The sequence below is a fragment of the Mchenga conophoros genome, linkage group LG22 (genome assembly GCF_057382185.1).
Source record: "Mchenga conophoros isolate Kocher_MC1m ecotype Shallow Benthic linkage group LG22, M_conophoros_male_GT1.1, whole genome shotgun sequence".
Taxonomy (NCBI): Eukaryota; Metazoa; Chordata; class Actinopteri; order Cichliformes; family Cichlidae; genus Mchenga; species Mchenga conophoros.
In genome coordinates this window covers 33,380,798-33,401,400 of record NC_140546.1, presented here as the reverse complement: position 1 = coordinate 33,401,400, position 20,603 = coordinate 33,380,798, and the positions used below count along the sequence as shown (strand labels likewise).

Here is a 20,603-nt window from a genome sequence, read left to right as displayed (position 1 = left end):
AAAAAGCAATTGCAGCAAACACAAAACATAATATTCCAGAAACACGCTTTGCCGATAAGATCAGCTTTTCATAACACTTCAAACGTCAGCGTGAACTATCGCATGTCCGCCATTACCTGCCCAAAACCGGAAGTGGTGTCATTTTCACGAAAAATGTGATTTTTCTTTTACCTTCAGGCCTTATAAGCCTATACTGGTGCTTTTAAAAGTCATGTTTGACTTTATGCTTTTCTGTATAGTTTCTGGGATGCTTAGAACTCAAATTGCACTGCTGGAAATAGTTTATTTTGATGCATAGGCTGGTTTTTTACAAATTTGCATTATAGTATTTGTTTTTCCTGCAGTATATAAAAATTGGTGTATCTCAAAAATAAAACTATGACGACACTCAAAATAAATTTCCTGTTATTGGAAACTATTTTCAGGAACTTCTTTGTATTTGCAGTTTTGAGGGATAAACCTCTTAAATTTCTCTAACTAGAAATATATGTAAAAAACAAAAAACAAAACAAAAATGATTTTACATTTTTTTGTAGTTTATTGCACTTTTTTGCAATTTATGTAGTTACTATGGACTTAATACATACATATCATTAAATTTGGGCTATAATGGTTGTATTGATATATAGCAACTTAAAATGCTCCCACAAATGGCACTACAGCATGTAAAAATATAAAGATATGCTCTGGCGCATCTAGCTCATAGTTTTCTCTCATGGTTCAGTGTCTGTTCACACAGAAAAAACTAAGCAAACACTAAGTGAACCAAAATAGACCACTACAAACCAAGTGAGAACATTTAGTCCACTTCTTAGTGTGCCTGAGGCAGAAAAACAGTTGTCTTCTGACCTGGTACATAATGTGAATACTTTATATTAGTTTTATAGCTAGCTGCAAGTCTGTGCTTACCGTTTATGTACCCTGCACATCAGTCTTACTGTGTTTACACCAAGAAGGAATATGAACCAGTTTCAATGGAATAAACACTGCAGATGTGAAAAAAGTATTATTCAAGACTACATGTTCAGTTCATGGTGCCCTAAGTAGGATTATCATCATGCATCAACAATCTCTGCACAATCTCAAGAGCACGGAGGAGATTCCAGGAAGCAGTTAGTTACTCTAGGAGATTTGGACAGGGCTGTAGAAGGTCCTTAACCCATCAGCAGGACCAGTATCTGCTCCTTTGTGCAAGGAGGAACAGGATGAGCAATGCCAGAGCTAAAAATTTACCTCCATCAGGCCACTGATGTGAATGTCTCTGACCAAACAATGAGACTGACTTAATGAGGGACCCACATCTTCTTCTGGGCCCTGTGCTCACTGTCTGGCACACTGTAAACCCCAACAGTCCACCTGACTTATAAAGTTTGTGGATACAACAATTGAAATGCGTCACAAAGTTGAAACAACTTAAAACTTTTCTGTTCTCTTAACGATTCAAACAGTTATAATTGTACATGGCTTAGAAGTTAAGAGTAAATACTGCTTTTTTAATTATGATTTTTGAGTAAATGTTTTTTTTTCGAGCTCCGCATTTGTACGTCATGACGTCATGACGTTTTCTCTCTAACCTGAACGACGTTGACAGAAAATTCTGTTCAATATGGCTGCCCTTCTCGAGCGACCGGAGAGCACATTTGGAGAAACTTGTAAGTAAAACGGAACCTTCGTTATGTTTATTTTTTCCGTAAAAAAGCAAGTATATTAATATGTTGCAGCCATTAACTTGTTTTTGAATGCGCCGTTGTGTTAAACAGCACAGACCCAGGTAGTGAATTGTTGTTCGCTGTTGTTCGCGCTCTTTTTCAAACCGATGATATCGTCAGTTTTACAGTTTTAACCGATTAAAACACAGTTTTAATAAGAATTGCACATAAAGAAAGTGTCTTAGTGATATTTTAACGACCCATTGCCAACGCAAGAAAGTTGGCGTTTTTACAACAGCAGCCTCATTGTTCGGCCGGGTTTTTTTCTTCTTCTCATTAGCATCATTCAAAAGTGACTTAGCTAGCAGTGGCAACTTCTATCTTAAGCAGCAGCCTGTAAAAGAAGTAGTTTGTAAGTAGAAGTTCTGTGTAATATTACATGTATCTCACTGATGTATTATGTACTATTGCATAACAATGTGTCTTTGCAAAGATTTATCCCGCAGTTTGGCTTGGTTTTTTAAAATAACTGCAGTGTAAATTCATATGTATTCTGTGCTTTTTTTTTTTTGCTTTTTTTTTTCCAACTTAACAGAATTTATACATGGTGAGACAATGTTGATTATATGGTAAAAACTTAAAACTAAAAGAGGGTTACTGTTTACCATGACTAAATGGAATGATGGCCTGTGACTTTGTAACATCTGAAATTCTTACCTATGTTTTGGATTGTTGGATGATCGGCCATAGAATTCAAGACTGCACTCAAAGTAAACAGCAGTAATTGTAAGTTTTTTTTTTACCATGCTAAGTGTTTATTTTGTCATGAAATGTACAGTGTACTTTTGAAATTTTTGAAAGCTGTAATGATGGCTGAGTATATAATTATCACTGACCATAATAAGGTTAATGGTATGATGTACAGTGTTTTTATATATGAGACGATTCATTTTTTAAAAATCATCTCCATTCCTTGTTTTATTCATAGGATGATGGCAGTATCCCAAAAGTTCCTGCTGAGAGTTCACCTCACCACAGATGTTGTTGTGAAGGTTTCTCTAACTAAGCGGCCTGAGTCGGTGGAAGAACTAATCACCATACTCCGTGAGAAGCTCAACCCAAGGCTGGACTTTGAGTTTACCTTACAATACGAAGACTCCGACTTTGATGGGCAACTTACCTGCCTACTGGATATTCAAGAGTTGCCGGAGAAGGGCACACTAAAAGTAGTGAGATCTGAAAGTGATGTCAGTTCTTGTGCAAGTTCTGATACAGACATCCTTCCTCATGTGCCTTTAGCTCAGCGTCTGAAGTGTTGGCCTGACACTTTCCCAGTACCTACCTTTTCTTACGAAGTTGAACATCTCCTTGAGGAGGGAAATAGAGCCTTTGAGATGTCTGGAAAACATCTGAAGTTGACTCGAGCCCAAAAGCACAACATCTTGGAGACCATGGCTTCAGTGATGCACACCTTCAAAGCCTATCCGAGTGATGGAGATGTCGGTTTGGCAGCAGAAGCTCTTGTTACCACTCATCCATGTCTTAAAGAGCCTGGAAGTAGGAATGGAAGTTATGGTTGGAAGACCAGTTTAAAATTCAAGATGGGAAATTATCGCACCAAGCTAGCCAGATCTGGATGTGTGGAGGTGTCTGTCAATGCTGGTAGGAGGAGTGTTAACAACCCTGAAGGAGAGCATCCCCACTCAAACATAAAAAGAGCCAGAAGAGCTGAGGTGAACTACCTCCCAAACTTTCCAAGAGGAGAAGATCAGGTCAGTTTGGAGGATATGAGAGTCCAGATAAAAAATGAGGTTGAGAAGACTGAGCCCAACAAAGTAATGATTGAAAAACTGATGCAGACTACCTTCGCACTTCGTCGCCATGAAATTGTTCAAGACAACCCAATGGTAAAGAACTTCTTAGAGAAATGGCCTGCTCTGCGATTTGACTCTCAGGTATCTGTGCTTTGATTTTTTTTTTCTTCTTCAGTTTAACATGAAACAATGCAAGTTCAGCAGATCTCTTCAGATCCAGATAATAAATAAATAACACATAAATAAATAATGGATAACAAACAAAAATATATTTCAGCTTTGTGATACACTTGTGCTTGTGGTTCGGGTCCAATTTAAAGAAAAAAAAATTCATAGGACATCTATAAAGCAAGGTTAGACAGAAGTTGGGCAATTCCTCTTTAATGATAAGATGTAAATTTGGTCAGTAATTTGGCTTCATGTTGGATGTTTTTGTCCTGTTTTATTTTAGATTTGTGCGGAGTTCCACCGAGTCACAAACATTAACCTGCGGAACCAGTTCTACGCTGAACTTGACAGACACACACCACGACTTATGGCTCTATACAGACAGAAGGCTGCACGGACTGGCAAGATATCAGAGGCTCTGCGAACCATCCTGAATCATTATGATCTTCAGGTGAATATTGATAATGATAAAATTAACACAAATTAAAAGTTTCACTGATAAAAACTCAATTTTTCCTTGCTTTGAACATTTGTGTTTTATACAGATTACAGCTCTGATCTGGTATGTTACTTTAAAATACTGTGTAGGATTTTTGTCAAATGAGTAAGATACAGACTCTTTGTCATAAGAGACAGAAAGGTTGTGTCTTAAAAGAAATGTCTCCAAAATTATGTAGAGTCACATGTCATGCAGTTTCATAAACATGTATTCTCCCCAAAGAATGACACCTGAAAACTTTGTGTTCAATGAACTTTTCTTTTCCCTTTTTAGGAGGCGCCTGATATCAACGTGAAACGCACTGCAGTGCTTCGTGCCCTTCCTGTATACCTGCGGGAGGAGGACCCAGAATTCTTTTAGACATGTAATGTAAGTGTATTTTTGCATCACTTAAATTCTGCCAGTGAGATAAAACACCATGGATTTTTTTAAATACAATTTAATACCCTAGCAGCTACCAAATTGTACAAGCAAAATACCCTCTCTTTAGAAAACCCTCACACACACACACAGGGTCAGGAGCAGGGCACAGGCGTATCACAGCACTTCGGCTACGCTGCAGGTGGCCCCAAAAACAAGGCTGAAGTCAAGATTTAGTTTCTTTTTGAGATAAAGTCATAAAATAAAAAATGACTTCTTTTTTTTCTTTTTTTTTTTTAGAAAAATAACAAACATACTAATTATGTAATGCAAGAAGCTAACGCGTTAATGTACATTTTTCAAAAAAGTAGAGTACCCTAACCCGTTACAAAGTAACCCACTACACTGCTGAATTTTTTGCTAGATTACAGGTCTTGCTTGTCACATTCTCTCAAACCAACCTTACTTATTGATACTGTGTCTATTCCAGGCGGACACATTGGATGAGTCGACCCTCATTGACACTCCAGTTGCCCTTCTCACAGTGGTTACCGACGGCGCTTCCCAGACCAGTCCATTTTACTTCCTCAAGCATGGCCATTGTGGTGGAAGGCGACTTGGTGATGCGTGATATTCCCAGATTTGCAGATGCATTTGCCTTATTGTTTGGTTTGATCTATGCTCTGCATTTAGACTACCCCAGGAAGCTCGTTCACACATTTACCTTTGTCCAAAAAATCTTCATGGGGCTTGTTGACGGCAAACCTCTGAAACCCTGCCTACATGCTCTTAAAAATGATTTGTTGCTGAAAGAGTAGTTCTGGAAGGAATATAAGGCAATGTTTGTTAGGACATGCACTCTGTTACTGAGCACTTTGTTTTAAGCACTTTATTTAAAGCACTTTAAGTTTACTACAGACTTTGGGTGGATTTAACTCCATCAGTTTACCTAACTTTGCTCTGGTTATTTGGAAGATGATCATCTTTATTTGTACCCATTTTATAAAATTGTTTTTCATTTCTTTTTCAAACAAAAGTGATTAGTATTTGACTTTTTATTTTGAATTTATGTATTTTGAGAAAGATGCAATTAGGACTGATGTTGTCCTTTGTGATTTTATAAAAAGACATGTTCTACATTGAATTTATAATGCTCACTTTATGGTGCCAATGTCCATGTTAGTGGTTTTATAAAAACACTAAGTGATGTTTTTACATTTCCATAAAAAATGTTAAATAAACAAAATGTAAAGTAAATGAATTTCTCTAATTTTTTTTACTAGTCTACACTCAAACATTTAAAAATAAATATCTTTTAATTAATAATCATATAATTTGCGTTTAGTTTGTAATATAATTGCATTGTGTTGGATCAAAATAGTAAACTACAAAAAACACAAAAATATTAAAATTAAAGTATATAGTTTTTAAGTAAAGCTCAATTAATAAAATAAAAATATAATTTAAAATTTTTAAGTTAACAATAAATACAAATTTTGAGTACCCCATACTTAGAAAAGATGAGTTTGTGTACTTAAAACTTTTGAGGTAATCAGTTTCCACAAATGTTTTAAGTTCAGTCAACTGATTCGGGTTTACAGTGCACCGTAAAGCCTGACTGGCATTTGTCATAGAATACCAGAATTGGCAGGTCCACCACTGGTGCAGTGTGCTTTTCACAGATGAGAGCAGGTTCATCCTGAGCACGTGTGACAGACATGAAAGGGTCGGGAGAAGCTATGAACAATGCTATGGGTCAATGATGCCTGCACAGACCTCCACAGGCTATGCAATGGCCCCCTGCCATCAGTGTTGGGGAGTAACGGAATACATGTACCGCCGTTACGTATTTAAAATACAAAATATGAGTAACTGTATTCCGTTACAGTTACAGTTTAAAAAGGTGGTATTCAGAATACAGTTACTTTGTTGAAATAAATGGATTACACTGCGGTACTTTCCTGTTTCATTTTGTCGCGGGTCAGGACTGTTTGGTTTTGTTTGACAGCTACGTTCTGTTGTTCCAGGCGGCAGCGTTACAGTTGCCATGGTTACAGGGCGACGCTCTCTCTCTCTGTGTTTCCTGGGTGAGAGAGCGCCTTTTCGTTGTTGTTGTTGTTGTTGTGCTAAGCTAACAGGCAGAATGCTACAAGCATAGCTCTAAAGAATGTAGCATCATGGGCAGTGTAGTCCGTGCTGCAGGGAGAATGGACTGCCATACACGTTATGGGTCTGTGAGCGCGAGGAGGGAGAAAAAGGGGAGTGGAAAGGTACGAGTTGTCATCGAGCAAAAACGGGAGCTGGAAGCATGTAAATATAATAATAACCACTGCAGCCAAGAAGAGTGCCTGACGAGCCCAGTTGTAAGTAAGCTATTAAGACTCGACTGTACACCGTGTTCGTGTTTTCCTCCGAAAACAATAAGTTCCGTTGGAGCAGCCTTTCAACGCCTCTCTCTGTATCTCGCAAGAAAAGTTGACCCACACAACAAAGTAAAGCTATTTTTCGGCTACAAGCCGACAGGGACCCCGCCGTATTAGTCAGAGGTCCCTTTACTACAGTTCGGAGTCGCGGACCTTCAGTAATAGTAATAAATCACAGCAATAGTACATTCACGTTGTTGTAAAAAGCATGATAATTAAGTAATCCAAAGTATTCAGAATACGTTACTGTCATTGAGTAACGTAACGGAATACGTTACAGAATACATTTTGGGGCATGTATTCTGTATTCTGTAATGGAATACATTTTAAAAGTAACCTTCCCAACACTGCCTGCCATTAGGTATCCTTGGACCATTGTCAAACCTACGCTGGTGTAGTGGGTCCTGGGTTCCTCCAGTTGCACACTGTCTTACCTCATGTATTGAGGCGATGTTGAACTTGCCACATGAGGCTGACATTGCCGGGCCTCATGCAGGCAGTTCCTGGAGGATAAAGGAACTGATATCATTGACTGGCCCCCATGCTTGCCTGATACAAATCCAACAGGTCACCTCTGGGATATTGTTTTATCATTTAGTCCATGCAGGTTCCACCTTACACGGTCCAGGATCTCAGTAATGCATTGGTCCAGATCCGGGAGGAAACCCTTCAGGGGCATGCACTGATGTTGCCAGGTGTGTATACAAGCAAACCACTGAGTACCAGTTTAAGTTGCTGCAGTGAAAATTTGGCAAAACAGACTAGCCGGTCACATCATTAATTCACTTTGATTTTCAGGATGTCTTTGAATTCAGCCCTCTGTAGATCAATCATTTTTATTTCCATCAAATCGCATCCATTTGTTCCTAACACATCACTCAGTCCACATCGGGGGGGGGGGGGGGGGGGGGGGTCCCATTTCACTGCAGGGCAACCTGCTTGTGACAAATAAAGCTTTGATTGATTGATTGATTGATTGATTGATTGATTGATTGATTGATTGATTGATCAGCACAGATATCCAGCAGGACTTTTTCCCATTAAGATTTGATGTGTTTTCAAAGTGTTCCTTTAATTTTTCTGAGCGGTGTACAACGCCATATTCAAGTTATAAGCGAGCTGAAATTAAACATCCCTTGTTAAGAAACAGTGTAATTTCACAATACTCTGGTTGTGTCAGTTTTGGTGTTAGTGAGGCTGCTTGGCGCATTTGAACCAACCTCCAGCGCTGAATAATACAGATAGAGAAGCAGATTACAAACTATCCAAACATGGAAAACGCAAACCAGAGACTGTCTCTTAATCCCAGCAACACATTGAGATGGAAAACAGTGGATAACGGCGCAGAGACAAATAAAAGCTTAATCTAATAAGTCTGACTCGCTTAGGCCACCACACACAGTACACTGCTGCTATACAAACAGGCTGAGGTAATCATGTCTGTGCGTGTGTGTGTGTGTGTCATGGCCTGAGAGGCCGTGCAGCACCAAAGCTGCCCTCACCATCTGGCCTTGGCAAAATGAACACAGTGTTCCTCCACAGTCTCTCTCGCTCTTTCTCTCTCTACCTCGATCGTTCGCTGGGGGATTTGATACTCATCCACCCAGAGAGATTAAGCGTTTCCATATTCCAGTCATATTCCCCAGGTTGTTTTGCTTTCTAAAAACAGTGTTTGTGTGCCAACATGCTTGGTGGATGGATGGGTGGGTGGGTTAGTAGCCAGGCAGAGAGAGAAAGGGAGGCCGGGAAATGACATGAAAAAAACATGTCAAATCTGGGTTTAGCGCCAAAACCACACGAAGGTGAAAAAGTAGGCAGACTGAAGGTCATGCTGGTATAATGAGTGTAAAGGTGCATAAATATAGCAAGTGTACACATCCTGAACTCCGTGGGATACCCGCAGGGACCCTTAGAGGTGTTGAGAGGGTGTCTTTTCATGTGTGTGTCTTGTGCCTCAGTGTCTAAGGTTAGATTCACAGTTCACAAGTTCAGGGACTTCCAACACTGCGGAATAAATGTGACGCCACACATCTTTGTGTCCCCAAAGCGGCGAGGACCTTCCATCAACCTACACCCGTTCTCCATTCTGCGACCCTTAATCCAAGTCAACACTTCTAAAAGAAAAAAAAACATCATTTCAGGATAACAATTTCCACATTAGGGGATTTTCTCATCTCTGTATCCTTGTGAGGACATTTGAAACACACACACGAAACCACAAATCATTTGACAGGAGTGTAAATCCACAGCTCCCTAAGAGGCTTTACCAGGAAAGATCACACTTTCATATACTCCTCTGTTCCCCTCCCTTCTTTTTCCTAAATACTTGTTTGTTGTTGAATTCAGAGAAGACAAACGAGACATTGATCACTCTTACTGAACTGAGGATGTGTGAAGATTTCTGCACAGTGAACCAGTTTTTTTAAACAGCACTTAAAAACAGAAAAGGACACAGACTGATAATAAACAGCGCACTCTGCTCTGCGGTCTCCCGTGACAACCGGGGTTAGCGTTCGCTCACATACTCCCTCATGCGCTAAATAATTCAGGGAGGACAACAAGACTCACCCCATCTCAGGTCTGAACCTCCTGCTGTGGTTCAGCCCTCACACACACACACACACACACACGCACACACACTAAAGTGTATTCACGCTTTCCAGCAAAGGAGAGCAAACCCATCCAAGGACACGTAATGCTACTAAATATTCTATTGTCTGGAATGGGATGTTTTCCTTTATTCAAAAGAAAAAGAGTGCTCATTACTGAAAAGTGTAATGGTGATGAAAACCAGATTGGGAGGCATAAGGGAGAAGACATAATTACATCAAAGGGCTCCAAAGCAGAAATCCAACGTTCGACACAAACACAGCGAACAACAGCAGAGTTCAGTCCTGCAGTGTTTTTGTTCTGACACCCTTTAAAGCTGTATATTTATCATGAATCTTCAACAGCAAATTATTTATTCAGTCGCAGAGTGGCTTTCTGTGTTTTTTGGACACCTATTGTCGAGACTGATGGAAGGATTTTTTTCTTAATTAGAAATTATTTACTTTCGCCCATTTCCTGTATCCAGGAGGGACTCGAAGGCAAATGCAGGAATATTTTGAGAATGCTGCCAGGAATACTGCAGGGCTAGTGTGCTGTAATCTAAAACTTTAAGACAGAAAAAAATTCAATGTAAACTAAGAGATCTTCAACCACTTACTGTATGGGCAGTCATACTATCATGTCTTTAAGTCCGACATCATTAACTGTTTCCGGGTCCAAACTCTGCTTTTGGTCCCAAAGTCAAACAAACGCTGTGGCATCACTGCGACTTACAAAATGTCTAAATTCTTTCATCTGTAATAAAATGATCAGTGTGGCGATATGAGGTGTAACAATTAAGTTTAACATCCAGGCATCCATTAAAACAGAATTTATGAAGTTTAGCGGAGTTAGGAGTTAGCAGGGAGTTTGGTAGTTTCCATCTAAAGATTATATACCATGTTCTGACTCAGGGATTTCTGAAAAATGAAAACGTACAGCTCTGCTATCACTTCCGTCATAAATGATGACAGAAAACTAAACAATAGTGACATTTGTAGGGTTACTGAAGTTACATCATCACTTAACAACATAGCTGGACTGGCCATCGGGCATACCGGGCATTTGCCCGGTGGGCCGCTGCCGATTTTTTGTTTTTATAGGCCGATCGATTTTTTTTTTTTTTTTTGGAAGGGTATAAATAATGAAAGGTGTTGGATTGGCCAATTGGTCATGATCGACTCTGGGCTAGACCAATTACAGCCGAGGAGGTCGGATGCACCCTCCCCCTTGTTTAGCAATCCTATAACCAGGGGTGCCCAATCCCGGTCCTCGAGAGCTACCGTCCTGCAGCTTTTAGATGCATCCTTGTTCCCACACACCCGAATCAAATGAATGGCTTGTTATCAGGCCTTTGCCAAACACGATGGCATGCTGAAGAGGTAATCAAACCATTTGATTCAGCTGTGTTGGATTAGGGATGCATCTAAAAGCTGCATGATAGTAGCTCTCGAGGACTGGGATTGGGCAGCCCTGTTATAGACGAACTAAAGAAAATGGAGAACAAAAAAAAGGAAAGGAGGTGCAGAAAAAATTAGGGCCAAAAAGAAACAAGCCCTTCAGGCAGACGCTGCCAAATGTGTAAAAATAACTGAATTGTTTGGTAAATGGTAAATGGCCTGTATTTATATAGCGCTTTACTAGTCCCTAAGGACCCCAAAGCGCTTTTACATATCCAGTCATCCACCCATTCACGCACACATTCATACACTGGTGATGGCAAGCTACATTGTAGCCACAGCCACCCTGGGGCGCACTGACAGAGGCGAGGCTGCCGGACACTGGCGCCACCGGGCCCTCTGACCACCACCAGTAGGCAACGGGTGAAGTGTCTTGCCCAAGGACACAACGACCGAGACTGTCCAAGCCGGGGCTCGAACCGGCAACCTTCCGATTACAAGGCGACCGCCCAACTCTTGAGCCACTACCGCCCATGTTTGGCGGTAGTTATGGCATAGCTTCCACAGATTTAGCAACATCAGCAAGTGGTGGAGGCCAGCAGGTGGATAAGGGAAAGGGGAGGCAAGAGGAGGAGAGACCCGAGGCGGCCGCCGGTCATAGTGGCAGAGGAACTGAACTTCAGGTAAGAAGTTATGACCTGCTGTCTATCTGTGTCAGATATAAACCAAGTTTAGTTGTAGTTTGTTTTCGTTGTGCTGACTTTTTACAGTCGCTTAGAATAACTGGTACTGCGTACTAGCTAGCATGACAGAGTTTATATACTGCTGGGCGGGTGCTATGAAGTTACTGATAGTAAATTTTATTTTATGCTTAAGGTTAGTTTCTCAAACTCCTCAAAATCTTAACAAATTGTGCCAATCCTTACATGTTGCACCAGGCTGATTTATCATCAAAAGTGGAGAAGTCTGTGACAGAGGAGACAGAAGAGCAGCAGAGAGAGAAATAAAAGAGCAGGAGATGGAGAGATGACTTTATGTCATCCATGAGGGATGCATTTGACATATGTTTCACATATTATAGCCCAACAAGTTACTTATAGCAATTTAAATACGAGCAATCAGTTTTTGGCAAATACCGGAAATCAGTTTTTGGCAGACAATCACTTTTTGGCACAACACCGGCTAGTGCAGTTAATAATACAACAGCTTGTTGCCATTTTTTGTGTTTCTTTTTATCGTTGTGTAACTGAGTTCAATTGAAAGCCTGCATGCGCTAGTACCGCTTGCCACAAGTTCCCAGAATCCTTTGCGGTTTTATCCCTGAATGACGTCACATTTTTGGTGGGCCGGTCTCTAGTCAAAATGCCCGGGCCGATTTTTTTTGTCCCAGTCCAGCCCTGCTTAACAACCGGATTGTCTACCAGAGAAATGGTCTGTGCTAACGCTTTAAAATAAAGCTGCATTACAAAAACAAAATTGAAACTTTTCTTTACGCTTATACACCCAATCGCCTTTGGGTGTATAAGCGTATAGTATAGTATGTAATACTCTCATTTTATTCCCCTCAGCTTGACTGGCCTGATAAATTGCTTTTCGGGAAGACCCAGTTCATTTTTATCAAGTATTCTTTTTTTCTTCTTTTTTTAAACCTAGATTTAGCTAGCATTAATTAGCAAACATAGCATGCTAACATACCAAACTAAACTAGCAAATATGGTAACTATTATCTGCTCACCTTGTTATTATAGATGTATCATCATAGACTGTATATTATACACAGTCAAAACAGTGTCACTATTAGTTTCTGAATGTCATTTTGAGTCTGTGCAACACTTTGCCAATTTTCTGTGAGTATCTTCTTACGAAAGAAGTGTTTTATGTCTATATGTACCCTATCTCCTCCTTAAAAGGTTGGACAATGTGAATTTCACTCATCAAAACTGAAGAACAAACTTCTATTTTGGTAAATTAAAAAAAACATCTACAGTTGTCATTATGGTGGAAATTAGCTTTAGTGATGGCACGCATGCTAATGCTAATTCCCTTGAAGTTGAGCATTTTAACATGGAGGTCCACAGGTACACTTTTAAACACAGATTTTAATGACCACTGAAGGAGTCACTTACTATGTAGCCATGCCATTAGAAATATATGCTAGCATTTCACTTGAGGGACATTGTTTTCAGTATTTTGTAATATGTTTTGTTAACTTAATAATGTTCATTTCTCCCACCAAGATATTAATGAATCACTAAATCACTAAAGACCTTCCACTACGCTTTTGTTCTATGAAATTATATAATAAATATATCTAAAGAGCAGAATGTCTAATTTTTCAAAGCTATGTTAGCATGATGTGAAACAGCAGTTGTTAAAATAGTGAAACAGTGCTAAAAGTAATTACTTAATACTTGAAAGGAGCCAAAAGAAAATTGAAAGACTAAATCGGCTGAAACATGTCAAAATGTACCTCAGAACTGAAGGGAACTACATATTCAAGTTATAATCATCTGAATCGTCTGTGAATTATTTACCTGTTTCTTTGGTGCATTTTCGATAAAGGAAATATTAAATGTCAGTAATTCCTTTGTGTCAAAAGGAAGTGTTGCTGACATGTTTAATACATATTCAAATATTCTAAAAGAACTGTGATGAAAAAATGCAATTATTTATTGTTCCCTAAATTAAAGACATAGATGGACAGAAAACCAACTTACTTATGTATGCAATGTTTTCTTGATGATACCTCAAAAGCTCTTTTTTTTCTACTGAGTTACTTTTTATTATTGTCCAACCAGTGCTCTTCATATTGTAGGAGCATTTGATAATAAATTGGCCCCCAGGAGAGGAAATAACCACTTGAACGTTGCCATTCTGTGCAAGTTTAAATTAGCTGGCACGAGATGTAAGAAACTCTGTATAAACTAAGGCTAATTAACAGCAGTGGAATCCAGCAGACCTGGAGAACCAGATCACATCTCTGAGTTCACCAAAGTCCTTCCAGGTCCTTTGAGCAACTGCTGTGAACAGCTTTTACACACAGCTGCGTCTCTCACTGTGTGTCTTTAAACTTGCTTGAAACAATCAGCTGACTTAAAAGTGGCGAGTGAGTGCACTGCGTCTGTAGTTCAGCCAGACTGCAAACTTTTAACTTTTATTTATCTTAGCATCAACCCTACAATGGGATCCATAACTCCCAGTGCTTTCTGTACACAGTTGGCTGGTCCAAGTAATCTCACTTGTAGCTCCACATGTCTCTCACTCACACACACACAACCACAGACACACACAGTTTTACACCCATGCTGCAATATCTCAGCCCACACCAGATGACCAACTGTTTGGCCGCCTCTTGTTGGCCAGCCTGTGGTTCAGAGATCACAACACGGCCTGCGGACATTAAAATGAATCACCCTTCGCTACAGTCACGTGCAAGCACACACAATATACCCCACACACGCACACACACACATCACATTTGTCAGGATGAAGTCACTCTGTGTTGGCTGGAGAGGGAGAGATAAAGGGAAAAATCTTGAGCAGCTGAAGAAAAAGAAAAGAAAAATGGGAAGTAGATGATGAAAAGAGTTAAGGTTGAGTCTGGGTCCTGCGCTGACCTCAAACACATTTTTTCATCTCTCAGTAATGGTCTGCTGTGAAGGACCTTTCAGGCAGACGGTGTTTCTGACTGAAGATTTTGTTCATTTTGATAATCCTTAAAATATTTTTTTTTACACTTTTCATTACCAGAACATTACATTTCCTATTTTCTTTCTTACATTGACTAAAAACACACACATGCACAAACTGTAAATACTAGAAACCTCTCTCATGAACTGATTCAAGACAGACGTTTCATTAAATGTGCATCAATTTTTCTTTCATGGGTCACAGGTGCCAGAAGACTTGAGCCTTCAGTTTGCCTACTGGCTGCGCAGGGCTTTAGCCGAGCAGCCAATCAAAGCGAACGTGAGGCACTTCTTTGGAAGAATGAAATAACATGCAGCGAACCTGAAACCCAACAGGATCCTTGTTTCATCTCAGCTTGGAAACGTTTAAAACAGTGACTTGAAAGGCAGTTGCACAAAGTTAAATATTAGCACAGTCTTACTGTTACTGCGCAGACTTGAAGTGTAAATATGGATTTCTAATTTGATTACCAAGCAAACTGGAAGTCTGAACTTGTTTTCTGTGCTTCTTGGAAGTGTGTGAGTCTGTTCAACAAAACTAAAGAATTTCTGAGCTGTCTGTGTTTTAAAACTGAATGGAACAGAGACATTAAACGCATGAAAGCATTAAATAAAGAAAAAAAAAGATACTGCAGCAGGTCTTTTATTATAGACCATGTTGCAGAAAAGCCATCTGAACACATGGTTTAGAGGTATAATTTCTGCTACTGCAACTGTGGGCTAATAATATCAGAAATATCTTAACTTCAAATGTCATTACAGTTCATGTCTCTTCCTCTGGTTAAATTGTAATAACTTTGGCAATACACTGACTAGGAATGTGCATAATTAATCCACTAGACAATTAAATGTTGCCGTCCTCGCTAGCTGGCACCAGAAGACGACCGCAGACTGCAACTGGTGGAAAGTGGGGCAGGTGACAGCTTGGAAAAGTAGCACAATTTGGATTTTTCTTTTTAAATCACAAAAACAGGCAAGAGCACTGTGGGAGCACATTTAGCAAAGGCAAGTGGAAGTAACCCTGTATAAAGAAGATCAAAAATGTTATCCATATTAGGAGTGTTTGAATAATATAAGTAGTGGTTCAAATATTTTTTTTAACCACAAATATCTGGGTGGAGTTTTCCAATAAATTACACTCAGTTTTAACAGTTTTCCTCAATATCTTTTCCCTTTTTAAGCAACTAGTATACTAACAGACAGGAAGAGCTCTTCCCCTTACTTTTCATCTAGTGCTTTCATCTGGGACTTTTAGATATACTTTGGGTTTTGATAATTAATTAACTCAATATAGAATGTATATTAAAGATGGAAGCACTATTTGTCTGTAAAACATGAAGCCACTGCTTAAGTACCTTCATCCTCTATACCCCAACAGAATTCTGTTAGAATGTTTCAGATTCCCGAGAATTCCAAAAAAAGGTGAAAATCTGATGAACATTTGAAACACCTAAATATATATATATATAAAAAAAAAATACAAATAAATAAAAACTGATGTAAAGTATATCAGTTATAAGCTTTTTTTAAAAATTTAAAGATCACAAGTTGTGCTTTTAAGTCACGTATGATTATTTAAGATCTGTATATTTGAACGTTTCATCGGCTTTCCTCCATTATGTCTTTCTCCTACTACTTTTATTCATCTGCCTCCTCTTACCACTGCTCTCTCCTTCCTCATCTCAACCACATCCTCCAAATACTGATTTCCATCAAATTAGACAATCGACTTTCTCGCCTCCGGACAGTTGGCCATAGCTGGCTATATCAACAAAAGCTGGTTAGAAGCTAATGTTGTTAACTCACATCATGTGAGAATGCAAACAAACATTTTATTACTCTCTAAGTTTATTCACTAAGTGCCCGAGTCGCTGAAAGTGTTGGATCCACTTTGAAGAAAGTTTCACTAATGCTGGCTAACAGCAGCTAACAGCAGCATTCACTGATAGAAGAATTTTGGTTATTCTCAGTATCGCTGTCATCGGACAGAAGTGGGTAACCAACTCATTCACTCATGTCGGACGCTCCACATCTGGCATTATGAGGTATACAGTTACCTGATAGCCTGCACTCACTGGCCAGAGTTTAAGGTGACCCCAGGTTAAAACATAAAATACTGCAAAACATTTTATTGTCACATCCGTTTTTACTCCTGATAAATTGTGAAATGCCATCATTATTCAAATATATTAAAATATCATGTGTATAAAAACATTTTTATACACAAACACTACTAAAAACACAGCAGTCGGCTGCAGCTGAGGTATGGGCTACAGAGAGTTAAACCTGCAGTCCAGCAACAAATGATCCCTCTGTTTATTTGCAATTGATCTTTTTTTACAAACTATAGATGGTATAAAAGGTGAGGATAGCTTCTGGGCCTCAAAAGAAAACCCAGTTGGTAGGTTACTTAAAACTTCACTTTGTTTAATGGCCAGCAGGGGGCGACTCCTCTAGTTGTAAAAAGACTTCTTGCTGTATAAAAATTTATAGAAAAACACCCGTGGCTTCCTTTCTCTGTGACCTCAATTAAACCTTTCCTGATGACACTTCGACTCATAATGAACACAATATGAAATTTGTTGTCTTTGTTTTATGTTGTTTTATGTTATGGCAGAAAAAACAATGATTTAGGCTATGCTCACTAGATAATGTGCTTTTAATGACAAGCTGTTAATCCTTGGTTTCACAGGGTATGCTTTATTGGCATGGCCCTGTAGTGTCCTTGGATTTTCCTCCTCTTCGACATGTCAATGGCTGTGAACAAAGAGAAACTTGTAAATAACTCATGCAAGAATAAAGTTACGTTGAAACCAAGCACACCATTGTTTTTCTTGTGACATTACCAATAAGTTTGATGTGTCACATGGCCCTCTTCCTATTGAAAAAATAAAAGTTGTATCCAAGATGGCCGACTTCTAAATGGTCACCATGGTCACCACCCATCCTGAGGAGTTTGCCCCCTCACATCATGTGGAAACTAATGTGCCACAAACAGGACTTTAATATCACCAACCATTCCCATTTTATTACGGTGTATCCATATAAATGGCCCACCCTGTACTTCCATTTTTTAATATACATTCTGAAGCTAACACCACATCCTAAGCAAGCAAACGTGCCAATCATTATTTGCTAAACATTAACACGAGCATATTCACCGAGCGCATGTTAGCAAGCCGATGTTAGCTTTTAGCTCAAAGAACTGCTTTGTTTAAATACAGCCTTGCTTGTCTTTCCACTATAATTATGCGTTCTTCAAGCAGCAGATCAAACAGAAACTTGAGCACGAGCTGCAGTACGATTGTTTTTGATGCTCTTCTTACCCACAGTGGTGAAAAGAAAAGAGACCGTTTTAGAGGGATCTCACAATGTAGTTTAAGTGCAGGTTGTTTAAGACACTGTCCTTAGACGGAAAGTGGCTCAAGAAACCTTTGCAGACAAAGCAGTGTATTTTAGACATCAGTGACATCATCCCAACTTTGTTTTCGACAGAAAAATTCATCTTGTTTCAATGATTCTGTCGCTGCTGTGTGCTTGTGGCTGCTAAAGAACATACTTTGTCAAATAACACCAGTGGGATGCCACTGAGTGGGAAAAAAAGAAAGAAAGAAAAACAATGTGTTTTACCAATAAAAATCACACAAAGATGTTACTCGTTTAAATCGAAGCAGCAAATCTGAGACTTCATGAGATGTCAGTTTTTTGCAGTGGATAACAGAGCAGAGGAGACAGACGGACGACTGTCAAAAAGGCAGAAGGCGAGCGCACAAACTTTCACACAAAAGTCCGAGGACTAGCAGTGAAGTTAAATTGGGGCTGATTGTATTCTCGGCGTAGACTTGTCTTTGTCCCTAAGCTCTGTCTAAATATTGAAGCAGATCGTGGTGAAAGGAGCCGGCTATCCTGAGGATTCAACCCAATCTGCATATTCATCACAATTAATTAGGATTCCTCTCTCTCTCTGCCATCATTTTTTATCTTTCCTGCTTTATTTCTCGAGAGGCATCTACAAGACAATGGTGGGGCGGTGATCGGAATCAGTTATTAGGGGGTGCGCAGGCGGGCGCACGCACACACACCCCCTTGCTTCCACATCTTAGGTTTGAGAGTGATTCTGTCTGCATCAGATATGATGATGAGTGTGTTATTGCACATTTCTCTGTTGATACAAACTTCCAGTGCTTTCTCTCACTTTGTCTTTTCCCTCCTTTTGTTTGGGCCGACTGTGCATCGCGCCTCCGCCAAAGTGACGGAGAGCAGTTATTGTCTGGCAAGACATACGAACGAACTGCTGCTCAACAGCCTTCTCGCAAGGCTAACTCCTTTAATTGCTCAAAGAAGAAGAGGCGAGAGATGAAGCCTTAGGGTGAGAAAGTGGTGAAAGTTTTAGACAATCTGTCTGCCTCGTGTGCTCAAGGCACTATAAGTAGCATGTTCAAGTCAGTATTTATGCACATTCGAGGCTCTGTTGACTTGGACTGGAAGTCAACTGGAAGTTGTATAAGATAAGTTTTAATGTTTGCACACATAATAGACACAGAACAAGCAAATGGATGTAAATGACTCGACAGTTAAGAGCAGTACTTGGCGACACTGGGAAGAACAAGCAACCTTCTAACAGGAAAAGAGAGGGGCAGCCATTCGTCTTTACTAGTTGTACGCCTGTGGTGTGATAGGACAGTGAAGAGAAAGAGAAAAATATAGTTATTAGCAACGAAGAAGCAGGTGGCAAACAGAATTGAATATAGTTATGAAAAGAAATACCCTGTCTGGATAACTGGGTAAGTGTGGCTGGTTTGAAAACCATGCTAGGACCCAAATAATCTAAATTACTAAAAGGCATCTAAAGATATCTTTTACATAATCAGTTACCTTCATTGGTTCAGAAGATGGCCTGACTGCAGTTTATCCAAACTTTAATTCAAACCCTCTTAAAAAGATTTAGCATTTTGTGTGTGGAGAAGCACCATGCCTCATGTGAATACAGTGCAAAGTCCTGTTAGTCACACCAAAGTAAAACATAACATAGCAACGTTATTAGTTATTATTAATCTCTGGCTCTCTTCCACAGCGTGTCTTCATCCTGTCTTCCTCTCCTCACCACCAACCGATCACGTCAGATGACCGCCTCTCCATAAGGCTGGTTCTGCTGGAGGTTACTTCCTGTTAAAAGGGAGTTTTTCCTTCCCACTGCTGCCAAAGCGTTGGGGTTTTCTGTTTTCTTTGTATTATCGTATGGTCTTTACCTTACAATTTAAAGCACCTTGAGACAACTGTAATTTGGTGCTATATAAATAAAACTAAGTTGAACTGAACTGAACGTCCTCATAGTGTAACTTGGAAAAATTTGTGTCTTCCCGGTGACTGAATTTGATTTTTTTCTTTGGTCACCAATTGCACATTCACCAATTACATTAGGAGCAGTACAACATTCCTGGAAAAAGAAAGCTGACATTTATACGCATGGTACTTATCCATACACAAGTTTGCTAAACACTGGAGGCAAACATTTATGACAAACAACTTCAATTCCTCAAAGTTGTAGCAAGATGTAAGTGATAGCTCCCGATTGTATTTTCCTATTTTTTGAAAACCTTTTTTTTGACTTGACATCATAAATCTCAGAATGACTGTCTCTTAAACAGGGATGCACCGCTGCAGAACAGGAGTCTGCTTTGCAATACAACATGATCAGGCTGATACTTACACCTTTTTCAGGCTATCCCAAACACCATTTTAAGCCATCCAGCAGCAAGTATCCAAATCTTTAAGGCAGAAACACAGCCACTACTGCAAAGCCACTGGGAAGCAGAAAACCAGGCAGTCACACTCATGGACTTGGCTGCGTGCTGTAATCCTGATATTTACAGGCATCTACAAAAGAGAATTCTTGGTTGTTTTTCTTTTAAAGACATTGTTATCTCCTATTTTTCTGTTGGTGATAACTTTGCCATGTGGCCGCCTGGGGTGCTGAAAGTGTTGAAAGAAAATAAGAGGGAGAAAAAAACA

The 20,603-nt window shown here is 39.6% G+C and overlaps 1 protein-coding gene across 2 annotated transcripts in view; it reads left to right on the top strand.

Moving 5' to 3' along the window:
* The first annotated feature begins 1,273 nt into the window (after nt 1-1,273).
* LOC146549768 (uncharacterized) overlaps nt 1,274-20,603 on the top strand; it is a 42,005-nt gene continuing 22,675 nt past the window's right edge. The window contains exons 1-3 of one of the 2 annotated variants that reach the window (XM_085261886.1): nt 1,274-3,604; nt 3,915-4,082; nt 4,404-4,499. In XM_085261886.1, the coding sequence (XP_085118012.1) occupies nt 2,480-3,604; nt 3,915-4,082; nt 4,404-4,490 (1,380 nt within the window). In that variant the 5' untranslated portion in view covers nt 1,274-2,479 and the 3' untranslated portion in view covers nt 4,491-4,499. Of the gene's footprint in view, nt 3,605-3,914; nt 4,083-4,403; nt 5,664-20,603 lie in introns of those variants that run through there. The other variant, XM_085261885.1, reaches the window with a different exon arrangement.